The 18,844-nt window shown below is 37.6% G+C and overlaps 1 protein-coding gene across 3 annotated transcripts in view; it reads left to right on the forward strand.

Moving 5' to 3' along the window:
* LOC122790299 (cadherin-24-like) overlaps positions 1-18,844 on the forward strand; it is a 2,600,514-nt gene that overhangs the window by 2,470,381 nt on the left and 111,289 nt on the right. For all 3 annotated transcript variants that reach the window (XM_044057804.1, XM_044057803.1, XM_044057805.1), the window contains one exon: positions 6,605-6,726. In XM_044057804.1, the coding sequence (XP_043913739.1) occupies positions 6,605-6,726 (122 nt within the window). The remainder of the gene's footprint in view (positions 1-6,604; positions 6,727-18,844) is intronic.

Raw genomic sequence — 18,844 nt, forward strand, 5'->3', positions numbered from 1 at the left:
ACTTTACCCCTTCATAATTATTCTAATTCCATTTTTGCTTTTACAACTTAAGAAAGGATGCAGCACCTCTGTGTTAGATCTCTATGTGGTACAGGTTCAAGCTGCAGGAATTCATACAGAAGTCTGCCAATGACATGTTCTCAAGTGCTGTTTACTGATTACTAACAATCAAGGAACCATGCACTTGTATTATCTATCTGTCAGTTGATAAACCTAGTACACCCTAGTACCTGGGTGACGAAGTGGTGCAGCGGTTAATGTTGTTGCCTCATAGCAAGAGGTTCTCTGGTTCGATTCTTGGCTGGGGTGTCTTCTGTGTGGAGTTTGCATGTCCTCCCTGAATTCGTGTGGGTTTCCTCCGGGTACTCCAGTTTCCTCCCACATTCTAAACACATGCGTTTGGAGCATTTCTGCCTGGGCCACCACTGAAAATAGGTTCTGTCCTAGTTAGACTATCCCGATCAGCAAATGTTAAATAAAAATAAATAAATAGTACCCACATATGTAAAATGTTCTTGCTTTGAGTACGTTGTTGACCCCTTTTAGCTTTGTGCCTAAGTCCTGAAGATGGGCTTCAGACCAGCTCATCAATTCAGTTAACAAATAGTTAGCAAAGTCAAATTCCTTCCAGTCTGCTGCAGAGATGAGCTATTCCTGGGGTCTTTTATTTTCAAACTACTTCAAGCAGGTGTTTTCACACCTTTTGCAGCCAAACTCCAAAATAAAACCACCCTTACAATCTCTGCAACTTCTCCCAATTAACTCCCTCTCTCCAGACACCCCAAATCAAACTGCACTATACTGACCATTCATTCTCCATTCATGCAGCCACACTATGGCAATCCCTCCCCTTCACTTAAAAGAAAAAGGCCTTCATCAAAACTCTAAGTGCCTTTCCACTGGACATATCACCTTGCGTCCCCCTCACCTGCATCACTTCTAATTTGACCCTATGTTTTCATCTGCTGCTTCTCCCTCGTATTTACTACAAAAATTAATTCAGATTTTTCTTTTCTGACAATAATATTAACATCTCATTTCAGTTGTCTATGAAATGCACTACCTTCTGTGATTACTCCATGTCTGTGACTTTGTTCTGTTTAATTTTTTTGTGAATTTTGTTACTCATGCTGTACCTGCAAATGTTCTGTTATGATCAATGTACTACCCCTGTACGCAAATTAACTTAACTAAATAAATAAATTGCAGAAGAAAGTGTGCATGGAATCAGAGAGCATTACAAGAGGTGTCTGGGTGTACCAGTCTAGCAAAGAATGCACTGGACACCCATCCGCAATCAATGCAGTACAGAGAGTATGTTTCCGTGCACCTATTAAGTTGCAGGATGATATAGTCATTCTCTATTTAGAAATACATGCAGCAGGACATCCAGTACAAGAAAAGAACACCATGCCACATATGACATGTGGAACACATAATGAATACTGGAGACACATTGGGCAAACCATAAACAAAGAGATGAAGCAAGCACTAGATGGAGAGTGAGGTAATATACAGTATGCATGAGGTGCTTACCTACAGAAGTGGGTAAAGACAATGACAAAATGGTGATAAATACAGAGGCTTCATGATGTGTCACATTTTCATAATAACTGATGACACAACAAAATTGTTCAGTGAAGCAGAAGAGTGGAACAAGAGTTCTGTAATAAAGTATAATCGACACATTCCAATGCGCATTACAACATGTGACAAAAAAATTCATTTTATAAGCCAAGAAGAAGAATGACTGACATCACTGTTTCTGGCCATTCATCTGCTTCTGTTACTTGCTTATACAAGACACCTCTGTCATCCAATAAGCACCATAGTCACCTCACGCTCTGCACACACATGATATCTATAACATGGCATCACATATCTGCACACGCATGATATCTATAACATGGCATCACATATGGCTACACTTTCACACTCCTCCCAAGGATTCACATATTCTGTTAGGTCAAACCTGAATGCCCTGCACCATGGTAGTTACCTTAATTGGCATCTTTGCATCTTCTGATATATATACATATATATATATATATATATATATATATATATATATATATATATATTGTATATTGTGGCTGGATAGTGAGCAGCATGACTTTATTTAGACTGCATTTAATGCACCAACAGATGACAACCATAAGGAGCTCATGAAGAAAAAAACAAAGTGAGTATAAAGACCAGAATATAGTGCAATATGCAGTACATGAAAGCATGGTGCAAGGTAAAGAATAGTGTTATATGCAGTACATGTAAAACATAGTGCAAGAAACAGTACTTATGAAATACAGTGTGATATGCACTACATGTAAAACATGGTGCAAGGAACAGTACTTAAAAATACAGTGTGATATGCACTACATGTAAAACATGGTACAAGGAACAGTACTTAAAAATACAGTGTAATATGCACTACATGTAAAACATAGTGCAAGGGACAGTACTTATGAAACCCAGGGTCATATACATTGCATGTAAAACATACTACAATGAGCAGTACTTATAAAACCCTGTGTCATATACACTACATGTAAAACATGGTACAAGGAACATTACTTATAAAATACTGTGTCACATATACTACATGTAAAACATGGTACAAGGAACAGTACTTATAAAATACTGTGTCATATACACTACATGTGAAACATAGTACAAGGAACAGAACTTATAAAACACAAAGTGATATGCACTACATGTAAACATAGTACAAGAAACAGAACTTATAAAACACAGTGTTATATACACTACATGTAAAACATGGCGCAAGGAACAGTACTTATAAAACACAGTGTCATATACACTACATGTAAAACATAGTACAAGGAACACTACTTATAAAACAGTGTCATATACACTACATGTAAAACATAGTGCAAGGAACAGTACTTATAAAGCCCAGTGTAATGTACACTACATGTAAAACATAGTACAAGGGACAGTACTTATAGAACCCAGTGTTATATATATACTACATGTAAAACATACTACAATGAATAGTTCTTATAAAACCCAGTGTCATATACACTACATGCAAATACAGTACAATGAACAGTACTTATAAAACTCTGTGTCATATACACTACATGTAAAACATAGTATAAGGAATAATACTTATAAAACACAGTGATATGCACTACATACAAAACATAGTATGAGGAATAGTAGTTGTAAAACACAGTGTGATGTACACTAAATGTAAAGAATGGTGCAGTGAACAGTAGTTATAACACACAGTGTAATGTATCCTACATGTAAAATATGGTACAGGATGCAGTACATATAAAACAGTGTGATGTACAGTACAATATGCACTACATGAAAACATTGTACAAGGAACAGTTCTTATAAAGCGCAGTGTGATGTACACTGCATGTAAAACATGGTACAAGATGCAGTTGATATTGAATACATGAAAGCCTAGTTCATGGTTCAGTGCTTATATAACACATTGTAATGTACACTAAATGCAAAGCATGAAACAACTACAGTACATCAAAGCATGGTGCAAGGAACATTTCTACAAATCACAATGCGATGTACACTAAATGTAAAAAATGGTGCAAGGAACAGTTGTTATAAAACACAATGATGTGCATTACATGTCAAACATGGTACAAAATGTAGTATGTATAAAACAGATTGAGGTGCAGTACATTTAAAACACAGTTCAACATACAGTTCTTGTAAAACATACTGCCATGTACCATACATATAAAGCACAGTGTGAGGTGCAGTACATATAAGACACAATGTCATATACAGGTCATGCAATACAGTGAGAAATACAGTGCATATAAGGCATAGCGATGTACAACACATATAAAACACAGTGAAAACTACAATGCATATACAACACAATGCAAGGTACAGTACATATAAACATACTACACTGTACAGTTCTTATAAAAGTACAGTGAGAGATGAAGTATGTATAGAACACAGTGTGACGTTCAGTACATGTTAAACACAATGCAAACTGCAGTACATGTAAAATACATTGTGATGCATGGTACATGTAAAACACAGTGCAAACTGCAGTACATATAAAAGACAGCATGATGTATAGCACATGTAAAACACAGTGCAAACTACAGCACATATAAAACACAGTGTGATGTATAGTACATGCAAAACACAGTGCACACTGACGTATGCATACACACATTATGATGTACAGTACATGTAAGACACAGTGCAAGCTGCAGTACATATAAAAACACATTGTGATGTACAATAACATGTACAACACAGTGTAAGCTGCAGTGCATATAAAACATAGTGTGATGTACAGCACATGTAAAACAATGCAAAGTACAATACATATAAAATGCAGTGCAATTTACAATACTTACAAAATACATTATGAGATGCAATGTAAGGAAATATAGGTAAAGACATTAGCAATCTAACCAAGTATTGTGTACAAAGCAAAAAACTTCCACCAAGCTCAGCAGCACTTGCCAAACCAGATGTAATCCAACACCAGTCACCTATCAGTACCATAAGCAGACATGCACAGTGTTGTACACAGCCAGTGGAGAGTAGACCCAGGCACGTCAGAATACCCTTAAGTGCAACTAAAGTTTTAAGATTCTCTCGGTTATTCTCACTGTCTATACATAAATGAAAGCCAAGCTAGGTCACATATGGTCAAAGTGGGATTTTGTTTATTAAAATAGTATACTAAGATGAAGTCGCTAAATAATAACATATATTTGAATTTCAGAGTGTCTATTCTTTGGAAAAAATATATACTAATGCAAACCTGTTATTCAAGTAACTTTATAAGTTTATAAAAGCAATATTTAAAATCTGTACCTGATTCTAGGCTGTAGTCCCCCCATTATTTTTACCATCCAGAGTTCTTGTGCTTTCAAGTTGAGAGTTATGTTTGACAGCACCATCAGAGCATCTTAATAAACATGGAAAACTATGTATATTTATAGTTTTATCAAACTGTGTAAACATGGCCCTGGCATCTTATCATCCTGGCAATTGTCATCTTTCTTGCCTCATATCTGGGGTGTTACTTCAGCATTATCATGTTACACAACAGAGCAAAAGCATGCTGCATCTCCTGTCAGTGTCTGTCTGTGCTGTATCACTTCTGCTAGTGAAAGCTCGTCTCCTGATCTAGCCTTTCACAAGGTTAGTTATTGCTTTCACTATTATTCCAATTTATTTATACACTCTGTTGTACACATCCTCAGCCACTCTTTGAGGACAGCTGGTTTGGGTCATCATGTATGACTGTAATTAAGTGCAGTCACCTGTAAGACAGACAGTTAAACCTGTTTTATACTTTCTCATACCTTCCCTGTACTTCTGCAGACATATTATATTTCCCTACCCACATTCCCCTCTGCTGTGGCTTATCTATGCTGTGAACCCTTATCTCTGTGGATTTGATTTTACTTTACTGGTGGCTGTCTTTGTACTCACCTGTAGTTTTTCCTATACTTTTATGTTTAAAAGTACAAAGGTGTTTACCAGGTGTGCAGTTAAATACACCATTAATGAGCCTGGGCCAAATACAGTAAGCAAATAATGTTGAGGGACTCCAACCACGTTCATCAGGAATTATCTCATTAACAGCTCATAGCCTTAATACTCTGTAGCAGCTACTAGCCTTAATCATCTGTGCCAACAGTCTGTGGTGCCATTCCCAAAATAAATGCCTGATATAGTTCATCCGGTGGTGCCATTCCCAAAATAAATGCCTGATATAGTTCATCCGGTTATGCCATTCCCAGACTAAAAGCCTGATACAGTTCATCAGGTGGTGCCATTTCCAGCCTAAAAGCCTGATACGGTTCATCCAGTGGTGCCATTCCCAGATGAAAAGCCTGATAGAGTTCAGCATTTGCCAAATGTGCATGTCATGTTTACTCCCAGGATGGCAGATACAGATATTCAGGTAATAGAGTGATACCCAGTCATGTCAAGTTATACCATGCCTCAAAGCCCGAGTGAGAACTTGACACCACAATATGTCTATCTATTCTGAATCTGCTTATCACTTTGTTTATAATTACCTGTGAATCACAACCATTCTAAAAATTGTACCACATCGCAGAGTTGTGCAGTATTTAATTTGTTCCTGTGTACCATCCATTATCTCAATAACTGAAAACCTCTCCTTTCTTATAATATAGATTGCAGTTATTTTAAATAACTGGGATATCCAGCATTCCTGTTGTTCTTAAATCTGTTATGCATAAAATTTAATGCAGTAAATGTCTTATTTTAGTAAAAATATAACATCGCTGTCTGTAGCATTTGATACCTGCAAGAAATTTTAACTTGTATCACATAATTTCACACCAATGTCTGAGAATTTCTTTAATGGATAGAGAATCATTACTAAAAACATTTACAGTTCTTGAAACTTTGTGCAGTTTTCACTTTGAATCAGATTTTACTGACAGTATTCATGTGATTTATGTATATCCAACTTGAATGCCTTCATTAGCCATGGAACACGACAGTTATTGCTACTTTCACTGTTATTATAGGCTGCAATTACTCATTAGCACAATTAATGATATCCTGTCTCAGTTTCCTAATGTGCTGCATTGTTTTTCAGACAGCCCTTCACAGGCATCCCGGGCTTTAGTGGCAATCCAGACACTGGATATGAATGATAATGCCCCTCAATTTAAGGAGCCTTATGAAGCCTTCATCTGTGACAATGCACGTCCTGGTCAGGTAATATGAAACAATGAAGCTTTCTTTGTAAGCAGAGGTTATGTTCAAAAATGATGATGATGTTCTTTTTACATGCAGTAATGGATTCATTACCTAGAGACAAAATGTTGGCATGAAATGTGTTTGAATATGAGTAGGAGGAGAACAGTGGAATAATAATAATTATTTAGAAACCAGGCCAGCTTTAGCAGTTCCAGCCAATCTATAATGAACACCCAATTCTAATTGCATTTAATGTGTAAAACATTTACTCAGTCCTGTTAACTAGCAAAGCCTACTTAGGCCATAAATTATTTTCCCAGACACTATCTTAGTAAAACTCCCAAAAAGTCTTAGATGTGCCTAGTGCATGTAAATGGAATGATTGAGATTCAAACACAATACATCTATATGAATTTACTACTCTTGATCTTAGAAAAAAGGTTAAAAAGCAATATTTCTCTCCATCTTTATATAAGAACTTGCATACATACAAATACATGTGCATATATATATATATATATATATATATATATATATATATATATATATATATATATTTAAACAGATAAATATTATTGTTAACAATGAAGTTATTACTTCAGTCATTACACTGCTATGTGATATTGCCTCTAGCAGCAAAAACCTCATCTCAGACAAATATGGAAATCCTTCAGCTTTTTATATTCAGCTTTTCAATCATAAACAGAAACTTTTTTTCAGCTGTAGAAGTTTGTAATTTTAAAATGTGTAAGCATTTAATTATTTCTTAAATGGTTAAGTGATATAATCCTGTTGGATCAACATCTGATTGTGACCCAGACCATAAGCTATACTGATTGATATTTTATTTATTTATGTATGTATTTGTTTGACATTTGTTGACCGGGATAGTCTGACTGAGCTAGTGCCCTTTTTCAGTGGAGGCCCAGGGAGAAAAGCTCCACAGTGCAATTAAGCAAACAGTACAAATTAAGCAAGTAGAATTGCATGACTGATTTACAATATAGCAAAAGATGTACAATAAAAATAATTAAACAAATGTCTATTACAGTACAAGTACAATAAAACAGTGGGAAGAGACATATAAACTAAGTAAGTATAGGAACAGGTAATAAAAAAAAACACTTGGCAAAAAACACAATTTGGATTGACATCAGTAGACAATTGTACAATTCATAGCAGTTTGTTTTATTAGCTACAGTAGGAGTAGATATTTAATAATAAAAAAGAAGTCACACTTAGGGTGCAGGTAGCAAGATTCCAGAACTAGAAGGTGAGGGAGCATGGAGAGTAGTAAATGAGTGTCTTGTTATAAAGACTAGGTTAGTTATGAGAAGGTAATTAGAAAAAAGGGAGGAATAGGCTGGAGATGGTGGAAAAGAGAAGGTAATGATGGAGGATGGAATGCAGTTCAAGTGGAATGATTGCAGTGACAGGTCCAGCTGCTATTTAGGCAGCTTTTGAGAGTTTTCCTAAATTCATGTACAGGGGTAGTATTTCTGAGGGTAATGGGGGGCTTGTTCCATGAAAGAGGAGGAAGTAGCCGTAGAGATTCTGTCCTATAGATGTTTTAGGTTTGCGAATCTGTAAGAGACATAGGTCTGAGCTTCTAAGGGATCAAGGGAGTATAGAGGGAGACAAGTAAGGAGATGTTAGGGCAGGAGGTAGGCTTGTTCAGGATAGAATGGATGATGAGAAGTTGAGAAAATAAGAGTTAGTTAGGAAACTGTAGATAGTTGAGTGTTCAGAGAGCTTGGCAGTGGTGTGATTTAGAAGGAAGATTAGTAGCAAATCTAGCAACTTTTTGTTGGTGATTTTGAGTTTGGAGAGTATTGAGGACTGTAAGTTGGTTAGAATCTGTGAGCTATACAAGAGGTTAGGGAGAAGGTATGCTTGGGCAAATGCAGCTCTGGAGTTGGGTGTAAGGAACCTTTTGTTTCTATACAGTAGGCCAAGCTTTTGATGGGTTTTCTTGATACATTGAAGTACATGGAGGTCAAATTAAAGTTGTTTGTCAGTGGTACCTTCAAGGGACTTAGTGTGGGATTTGGTTTGATAGTACAGTAGAGAGATGATTATCAAAAATGTCAATTATATGAATCCAGCCTTCCAGAGTTTTCTGTAAACATTATATATATTAGTTTGTACATGTTTTTTTGATTTGTAGCCTGCTTGTGTATGAAAAATATTCTTTATTGTCCACTGGACTTGCTGAATGGTTGAAAAGTTTATTCCCTGAGTTCAGAAAAAACAAGTTTTAGAAGTTTTTTTATCCAGTTCAATCTATGTTTGATTATCTGAACAGTTTTATTATGTGAACTACCCTTGGTCCCAATTAGTTTAGATAACTAACTCTCTATTTTAGTGGTGTTAAGAGAAGAGATGGTGAATGATGATTTAAGATGGTAGAGGGATTTTGGAAGAAAGAGAAGAAATATTGTTTTTTTTATGGTTAAGTATGAGTTGGCTGTTTGAAAGCCATATTTCAATGAGGTTGAAAGATGTTTGTGTCAGGAGTGAGCAGATCAGAGAGGTTGGTTGCAATGGAGATGACCGTGGAATCATCTGCGTACTGTATAAGGGATGACTGAAGATAGGATATGTGCAGTTGGGTAGTGAAGATATTAAAAGGAAGGGGGCCCAGTATTGAGCTGCGTAGGATGCCCATTTTGATGAGGAGAAAGAGGGATAGAGCAGAGTGCCACTTGATGGATTGCTATCTGTGAGGTAGCTGTTAAGTCAAGAGATAGTTGCTGAGGAGAGGTTGAGTTGAGAAAGTTTAGGAGGTGGATAGAGTGAGTGACAGTATCAAAGGCTTTGGAGAGATCTAAAAAGAAACAGTACACTAGTGTATTATTTTCTCTGGCTAGGGAGATGGAGTTAGTAAAGGAGATACATGCAGTAGTGTTGCTGTGGTGGTGGCAGAAGCCATGTTGGGTGGGGGTGATCAGATTTTCATGAGTGAGATAAGCCAAGATTTCTTGATCAACACAGTGCTTGAGAATTTTAGAGAGGGGAGAAAGTATGGCAATAGGTTGACAGTTAGAGAGCTGCACAGAATTTCTACCTTTTTGGATAGATGTCGTATGGAATTTTATTCAGGGTGTAGGGACAGCAGATTCACTGATAGAGAGATTTATGAGGATGAAGACAGGATAAGCTATGGAGTTAGCAGCAGCCTTTAAGAAGAGAGATGACAGGTTATCAGCAGATGGGGAACAAAGTTTAAGTTTGAGAAGGACACACAGAATGGAAGAACGGAGAAATACGTTGCAAACTAGGAACACCAGATTTTCTCCGCTATACAGGATTCCAATAAAGGCAGTCCCACAACCCGTTCATATAGCAGTAGTCTCCGTAGAAAAACTGTTCAGTCCACGACCATGTAATAATTAATATAGTTTATTCTTAAAACAAAACAATACAATAGATAGAGTAAGCGCTTTCATTTCCAATACTGGAAACTTCATCAGAATGCATGAATCCTGTATAGCAGAGAAAATCTGGTGTTACAAGTTTGAGAAGGAGACTTTTAATGTAGCTGGTTGGTATGGGATTTAGTGAAAATGGGCAGTTTTGTAGTGGGGGGTGGGAGGTGAGGGGGTTGGTTTGGTTGGAAGTCTGCCTTAGTTTGCTGATGCTATCTATGAAGTATGAATTGAAGATGGATAAAGTTTCTTGGGGTATGTTATTGGGCCAGGGATTGGCAGTTGACGGATTTCCTGGGTGGAGAATTTGACAGTTTTCCAGAATTTTGGGGGGTTTCTGGGTTCAGTAGTTTGGGGGTGTGGTAGAAGTTCTTTTTATCAATTTTTATGTGGTTTTTGGTCAGATTTTGGAGTTTCCTATATTAGTGGCAGTGTAGGAGAGATTTGGTCTTGATCCAGAGTTTCCAGGTAAAATTTCTGTTTTGGGTAAGAGCCCAAGTAGAGATCATGAGCCAAAAAGAGCATTGTGATTTACCTCTGATAGTTCTGGTAGGGCAAGGGAGTTCAAAGTGTTAAGGAAGATGGAGTTGAACTGAAGAACAGCTTCATCTGCAGGTAGAAATGAAAGGAAGAACCAATCATTATTGAGTATATCAGGACTGAAATTGGTTAGTGTTTGCCATTCTTTGAATTTATGAGGTCTAGAGAGGTACGTGGAGAATCTTTAGATGTGTATAGGGGAGTGGTCACTAATGGAGCCTGGTAGGGATTCAGGGTGGTGATAGAGGTCAGATTTGTAAAAAAGAATCCAGTCAAGGATGGAGCTGGTATTAGTGGGTCTATGAAGAAAAGTGGAAGAAGAGATAAGTTGTGTATAGCTATATAGGTTTATGCTGGTGGTAGGAGAGTTAGAGATGAGAGGGGAGCCAGTTAATGTTAACATTGCCTAGTATTATAATTTCATTAGGTATATTGTCAGACATCCAGTGGAGAATCTGCTCTAATATGGTTATGTTCTCTCCAGGGGGTATGTAGATGGCAACTGTAGTTAAGGTTTTATGGTCATTACGTTTACAATTGGCAGCGGTGAGTTCAACTAGGTGAAAAGAGGGGGAGGGTTGGTTAGGGGGGATAAGGTTAGGAGGTCTGAGTACATAATAGCATCACCTCCATATTTTTTATCTGTTCTATCAAAGCATAGAATAATGGGGTGGATACATTGTCGCTGTTATGTGGTGGTTTGAACCATGTTTCAGGGAGAGTTACTATTCTGGGAGAGTATTGGACTATCCAAGAGTGGAAGTCAGTTATTTTATTAAGAATGCTGTGGATATTGATAGGGTAAAATGAGAGATGTTTGTGAGTAGAGTTAGGTACCTGCAGGAGTGTTTGTGAAGTAGATAAGTTACAGTGTGGGCCAGGGTCGGCGTGAATGTCTCAACAGAGTTGAAGTATGTTGGAAGGATGGCAGTGAAAAGATTTAATGGTATAGACTGTTTCTGTTTGATTTTGTGATGTGGAGAGATCTTTGGGGGCAACGTGATTTGGGGAGAGTGATTGCAGTGTTGCAGAAGAGTGCGGGTGATATTGGAAAAGAGTAGTGAGTATTGGTGTTTATGGTGTAGTGAGAGGAGGAGGAAGCGTTAGGATGTAGGTTTAGCTGTGTATGGTATGAGGTGAGGTTAGATAGCAGTAGAAGAAGAAAAGATGAGAAGAGAGGGAAGAGCATATTGCATAGTAAGGAATACATGGGATGGTGGTATGAGTGAGACTGAGAGAAAGTATGTGGAATTAATGTGTTGGAGGAGGGATGGGAGAAGTGAGTATGGGTTGGTGTGTTGTAGGGGGTGAAGAGAGGTGGGAGGGGTTTGGATAAGAGGGGTAGGATCAGATTGGGTGAGGTTTACAGGAAGGGAAGGTGCTCAGTAGGAAGGGAAGAGGAAGTTAGTTATAAATTAAATTGATGCTGGGGTGGGTGAAAATGGGGTAGGGTAGAGGAGCGGAGTGAGTCTGAGTGGAGTTCGATGAGCCAGGGCAAAGAAAGTTAAGCAGAAAAAAAAAATCACTCGTTTGGACTTTTTTGCTTTATAAGTAATTTACTTGTAAATACTATACATTATGGGCTGGCATGTTGATGTGGTTAATGGGAGACTAAAAGTTCTATAGAGGCAAAAGTGCAGGTAATTCACTCTTGAAATACTAGGTATTGACAAAAATATGGGGAGGGGTAGAATAAAAAATAAAACCTGAAAGGTGAATCTTAATTACAGTATAACAATTTTTTGGGGGGGGGGCACAGAACCAGCTGCTGACCAAGACAGTGTGCTCTCCAGGGAAAACTTAAACAGATAAAACAAACATGCAAGTATCTTGGTTGGTGACTGCTTATGAGCAGAGATGGAGGTCGGTTCTCAAAATACAGTGACAGAAAGCCGCAGAGGTTGGTAGGTAGTGTTATCAAAGGGTTTATGGCTCTAGTTAAGACTACAATAAAACACAAAGAAGTAGAATGTTAGACATAGGGAAGGTAGCTAAGACAGAGGTATGATACAGTATGTCTAGTGATAATATTAGAAACCAAACAGTAAAATCTGTTCAGGTTAGTTAGACAATGCAGTATCCAGTACTTTTATTGTTTTCACTAGCAGAAGTTAGAGGTAGAAGTCCCTGACAGGCGTCGCTAATGAACGATTTTCACCTCTAAAAATACAGCAACAGTATATGCACAAAAGTGTGTAATAGCGTAATAAGGCCTTTGACACCATTCCCCATTCTGGTATTATAGACAAGCTAACCAGCCTGAACATAAACCCCTACATCACAAGGTGGGTTGCCAACTGGCTCATGGACAGAACCCACATGGTGAGAGTTGCGGGAGCTAGGTCCATCTCTAAACCTGTTACAAGTGGTGTTCCCCAGGGCTCAGTCCTAGGACCCCTCCTGTTCGGCATATACTTCTCAGAGGTACAGGCAAGCACAGGAGGACTATGGTTGACCAAGTTCACAGACGACTGCAAACTAGGGGCTATAATTGACTCTCCGACTGACACAGACATCCTCCAAAAAGGTCTCACTGAGACAGATACCTCGTGTCAAAATCATGGCCTCAAGCTAAATGCCAAATAGTTCATAGTCATCCCCTTTGGAAAAAACAAAGTACCCACAAACTGCCACATAGGTGGTAGTCCCCTAAATACAGAAGGCATAATAAGGGATCTGGGGACCCAGGTAGATAGTAATCTCACCTTTGATAATCACATTGCCAAAGTGGTGAGAAAATCCTTCTACGTGGCCCACCTAATCACAAAAGGGTTCGCATCCAGATCAAAAGAGGTCATTGTGCCCCTCTACTCATCACTCATCAGACCCATCTTAGACTACAACGCCCCATTTGGGATGTACCTTACAAGACACCTGCAACAGCTGGAAAGACCACAGAAGTACCTCACCAAGAGGATCAATGGCCTCAAACAGATGCCCTATGCAGCTCAACTGAAGAAACTCCAGTTGTACTCTGTTGCATACCGCCTACTCAGAGGTGATCTCTGCCTGACATACAAGGCCATGTCCAACCCAGAATTGATGGACATGCTCCACCTAAAGAAAACCTTATCCCCTCGAGCCACATGCTCTACGGATCTAAACCTTACCACAACAATAAATAGGACGTGCTGGAGGGATAGATTCCTGTCACAGAGACTTCCCATGCTTTGGAACAAGATTCCAGTCTACATTAGGCAGCTCTCCTCGCTAACACTCTTCAAGAGAAACCTTGACGAGTGGATGGGAAACAGAAAGTTTACCTCGGGGATCACTTCAGTGGCTCTGCTGGACAGAGGCACAGGGAACTAATCTAAGGGGGCAGCAAAAGCCAACACATTCTGGCTAAGCTTATAAATGCCTTCGGGCAGATAGCCTAGTACCCACCTATGAGTAGCAATACACCTTCTAAAAACTTTAATGCTAAAATGCATTTACAATCTACAGTGTACTGGTTTAAAAACAAAATAAAGCAAGGATTGTTGGCTACAATTAGAAACTCTGTCTGTACTTGGTTAGCAGACCATTAAACAACTAAATACAACAGCAAACAAGCAATTTATAACCTAGTGTGTGCTATTTCCAGAAACAAAAGACAGCAAGGGGTGTTGACTGCTTTAGGAATAGTATTTATGCTTATCTAGCAGACAACTAAACATCTACATATAATATCAAATCATTATTGTATTTAGATTAGTCAAATGCATATAACAGTGAGTAAGCTTAACATCCTGGTGAAATAAATGGTCTTACAGAGTGACACAGCACACCTGGGTCATCGGGCAGCAAGTAGATTTATGTGCTAGTATTGTACAAGGGAGGGTAGGGAGGGGAAAGAGCGTATGTAGAGAGTAGAATATGTTTGATGTAACTAAGAGTCAGGACAAAGAAAGGTAAGCAGAAAAAAAATCACTTGTTTGGGCTTTTTTCCTTTATAAGTAATACACTTGTAAACAAAATGTTATGGGTTGGCATGTTCGTGTGGTTAATGGGAGATTGAAAGTTTTGTAGAGGCAAGGGTGCAAATTATTCACTCTTGAAATATCGGGTATTGACAAAAATATAACATTATTCCTGGGGAGGGGTAATAAAAAATAAAACCCAAAAGGCGGACCTTAATTACAGTTTAACAAATTGAGGGGGGGGCTCAAACCCAGCCGCCGACCAAGACGGTATGCTCTCCAGGGAAAAGTTAAACAAATAAAACAGACACACAATTACTGAAAAAACAGCAACCATAACAAGGCAGGGTATAAAAATCATCCAAAACTACAAAAGAGCACCACTGAGCACAGAGAAGAGTCTAAGCAGATTAATGTTTTGTTTATAGCGTAGTTAAATTTTAATAGTTGCTATTTGTCAGAAAGACATCCTCAGAAACACAATTCAACAGACAATACTCCACTTTATAACACAGTCCAATCACCTCACAAATACAAGTGAAATTCAATGTTACCTAAAAATTAACCATTTAAACTCCTTATAAAATTTAATTGTATAATAAAATAAAATACACCCCAATATAATGTTTTTCAGTAATTGCCATAAAAAACTAAATAAACAAAATTCATTTAAAATATTTATCATATAAAATGTAAAATAATGTAAAATTATAGATAGGGTTATTAATGTGAGGAACATTTATACCTCACCTATTTTTACTAACCTTTCAAAAAATAACCTCAGCAAACTGGAAACTTCCTACAATAACATCGCTAGATTTGCAACAGGTAACCCTTACAGAACTCACCACTGCTTAAATATAAAGCAGCTGGGATGGCTTGAACTACAAAACTTGATTAAATTCCATCAACTAACCATCGCCCATAAAACTCTTTATAAACCTTCCTGCACTCCTAGTCTATCTACCCTCATCACTCCATACACAAATCTGAAATCACTGCGTTCTTCTCACAAAAATCTTTTATACATTTCTAAACCTAACAACAAAGCTGGGGAATCTCTCTTCTCCAATGCTGTTGGAAAAACCTGGAATCTTCTTCCCTAGTGACCTTTCCTCTCTTCCCTCTCTATCACTCTTCAAAAACAGACTAAAACCCTTCCTTAGAACACACTGGTTGTGCCCCTGTACTAAACCTGACTAGGCAACTATCTATCTAACTGAACTAAACTCTGCCTAGCCCTCACTACTCAGAAATTAGTACATATTTTATCCCTATAAATTCTATTTTCCTCCCAAACTTCACTATGCAGAATCTCCCTTTACATTTCCTACTGAAAAATATACTTGTTTTTCTTCCTTTTACATTATGTATATACCTATCCTGCCGCCCCTCTAGACCGTAGTCTTTCTATTTATAAATGACTTATAACTGCAGACTGTATAGTAGAAGCATTCTGGCACTACAAGATTTTTTGTTTATCCTCACAGAATAGTATGTTTAACCTGCAATATTGTTTTTCTTATTATATATAATTAATTCTGCTATTTAGTTATCTTTCCTGTTATTTTTTGTGTTTATGTACCTGAAATCTGCTAGTTTAATATGAATATTTTCATTTAGTCTTATTTTGTATATATTGATTACTAAGCTTTTCATTTATCTGTATTGGAGCTTATCTCCTCGGGTCTCTACTGAAAATGGACATGTATCCAGTAAGACTAGCCCAGTCAACAAATGTAAAATAAATAAAAGTAAATAAACATGGAATTTTTTTTTTAAGATTCAAAATGAGAAACATTCTTCACAATGAGGTCAGTGGAGCGGTATGAGTAACAATAGCAGGTTTTCTACCAATTATTTTTAGTTTTGCCGCTGTTTATTGGGCAATGAAGTTGAGCACTGAGGCCGAGGTGATATGTAGCAGCTGCAAGATGTCATGCAACTGCAGTAATGTTCTGCGAGTCATGCAGAAACGTTGCTGCAGTCTAGTGTTCTCCATTATCATCAGTCTTCTTTCAAAATGCGTATGAACAGACACCTAAAAACTTGATTGATAATGAATACTTAATAGTAAACTTTTAAATCCAAATTTACACTTTTTAAAAATGACAAAAAACCTTAAGCCACAAATAAGCCATCACAAGAATCCTAAAAATTCTGGAACATCATTAAAAAGATTCTGCACCCAGGTAACTTACTATACCTAACCCTTTCCTCAACAGCTCTCTACTCGAGACTGCCACTATCTTCAACTCTTATTTCAATGAAGAATATTTCCCAATAGCTGACAAAAAACGCTGGATACAATGACCAACTCTCCAAGCATAAATTAGAAAAAGTTTTATTAGAAAGTAAGTGCTTTCACGGCACCAACAAGCTGCTTCATCAGACAATTTTAAAACTAAAAACATATGCTAATATATGGTGGATAAACCTATCACAACACACTACATCAGCAAGCAACTATTTAAAGTGCCACGTACAAGTAAAATTGTATACGAGTCAATATCAATGAATTTGATAAAATAACATGCAAAAACATTAATAAACCAAATAAAAATAAAGACATTAGACAATACATGTGACAAATGCATATACACATATAAACAAATGTGCACACAAAAATATTTAAAAAATATATATACGACTACTAACTGCTGACAAAAGGGGTCCATTACTTCAGCCATCTAGACTTCAGCAATGGTCTAAGGGGGACATTATCATTCATCCCCACTGCCTGGTGAGCCCCCAGCCTCAAAATCCATTCCAATTCCACCACCTCAGTGTGATTCACTAAATCACCCCCACGTATGTTAGGGTGCACAACATGAAGTACTTGAAAAACAAAAGTATGTGTCGAATCCATGTTCAATACATGCTTTGCTAGGGCACTAAAATCATGCCCCTTGCGAATACAATAGAGGTGATCTCTAATCCCTTATTTAAGATTTCCATTGGTCTTGCCCACATAAAACTGAAAACAAAGCTGAAAGTGGGCAATATATACGACATGCCTGGTATTACAATTGGCACATGCTTTAATGCTCCATTGGTGACCTGTCACCGGATGTCTAAAGAATCTAGATTCATCAATAAATTGACAATAATTGCAGCCATTGCATTTGGAAGTACCCCTAGTACTAGGATCGTGAGGCATACTGTGTTTGGGTAACATAACCACTGCTTCAGATTCCTTCTGTTTCTGTATACAAACCTAGGACCATTCCTCAAAACCTCAGAAAACCTGTTATCTACTTCCAAAATATGCCAATTGGTCCTGATAATATCTTTAATGTCCACTACTCCTTGTGCAAATGACAATACTATTGGGGGGCACTCTTTCACAAGACATGATGAATCCAGAGTCATGTGTTTATCTGAAAAATATGGGCAAGCCCTACCTTCTCATTCATTAAGTACTTTAAGGCAGGCTTGATCTACCTCCATATCACTATACCCCCTAGATGTAAACTCATTCTTCAAGCCTGACAGGCTCCTATCAAGATCCACATGTTCACTATAAAGTCTGGAGACCCTCGTCGCCTGTCCTTTGATAATGTTACTGAGCACGTGATTGGGATGCATGCTCTGCCTATGCAAGTAACATGGTCTACAACAATCTTTCCTATGCATCTTGGTATATATACAGTCACCCTCCTTTCTGATATTCACATCCAAAAAATCTAACTCTTCATTCAAACAAGACATGGTAAATTTCAAAAAAATGACTACTACCATTAAGACAGTGGATGAAATCATCCAATTGCACTCTTTCACCCTTCCAGGCAATAAACATATCATCGACAAAATGTCGATAAATAACTATATGATGGCTCCATTTGTCCACAACATATGAATGTTTCCACTCAGACATGACCAAGTTGGCATAAGAGTTAGCATAACTGGTACCCATAGCCACCCCAGATTTTTGCCAAAAACAATTGCCCTGGAACAAAAAGATGTGTTTGAGAACCATCTCTAAAAAAAGACATAGAAAATCTGTATGTCTGCTATCATACAAATCACTTCTAAGTATAACAGCTTTAACCATACCTATCCCCTCCTGATTGGGGATACATGTAAAGAGTGACACAACATCTAGTGTGACCAACAGATTGATAGTGGATGCATTTACATTCCTAGTTTCTTTGTACAAATCTCTTAGAAAATGCTCCATGTCTTTAAGATTCACTTCACTTTTCTCAAGTACTGATTTAAGCTGTTTGTCCAAAAATATGGACATAGCCTCAGTTAACCACCCAC

Source organism: Protopterus annectens, chromosome 16.part0, assembly GCF_019279795.1.
Source record: "Protopterus annectens isolate FY-2018-M chromosome 16.part0, PAN1.0, whole genome shotgun sequence".
NCBI classification, from domain to species: domain Eukaryota; kingdom Metazoa; phylum Chordata; order Ceratodontiformes; family Protopteridae; genus Protopterus; species Protopterus annectens.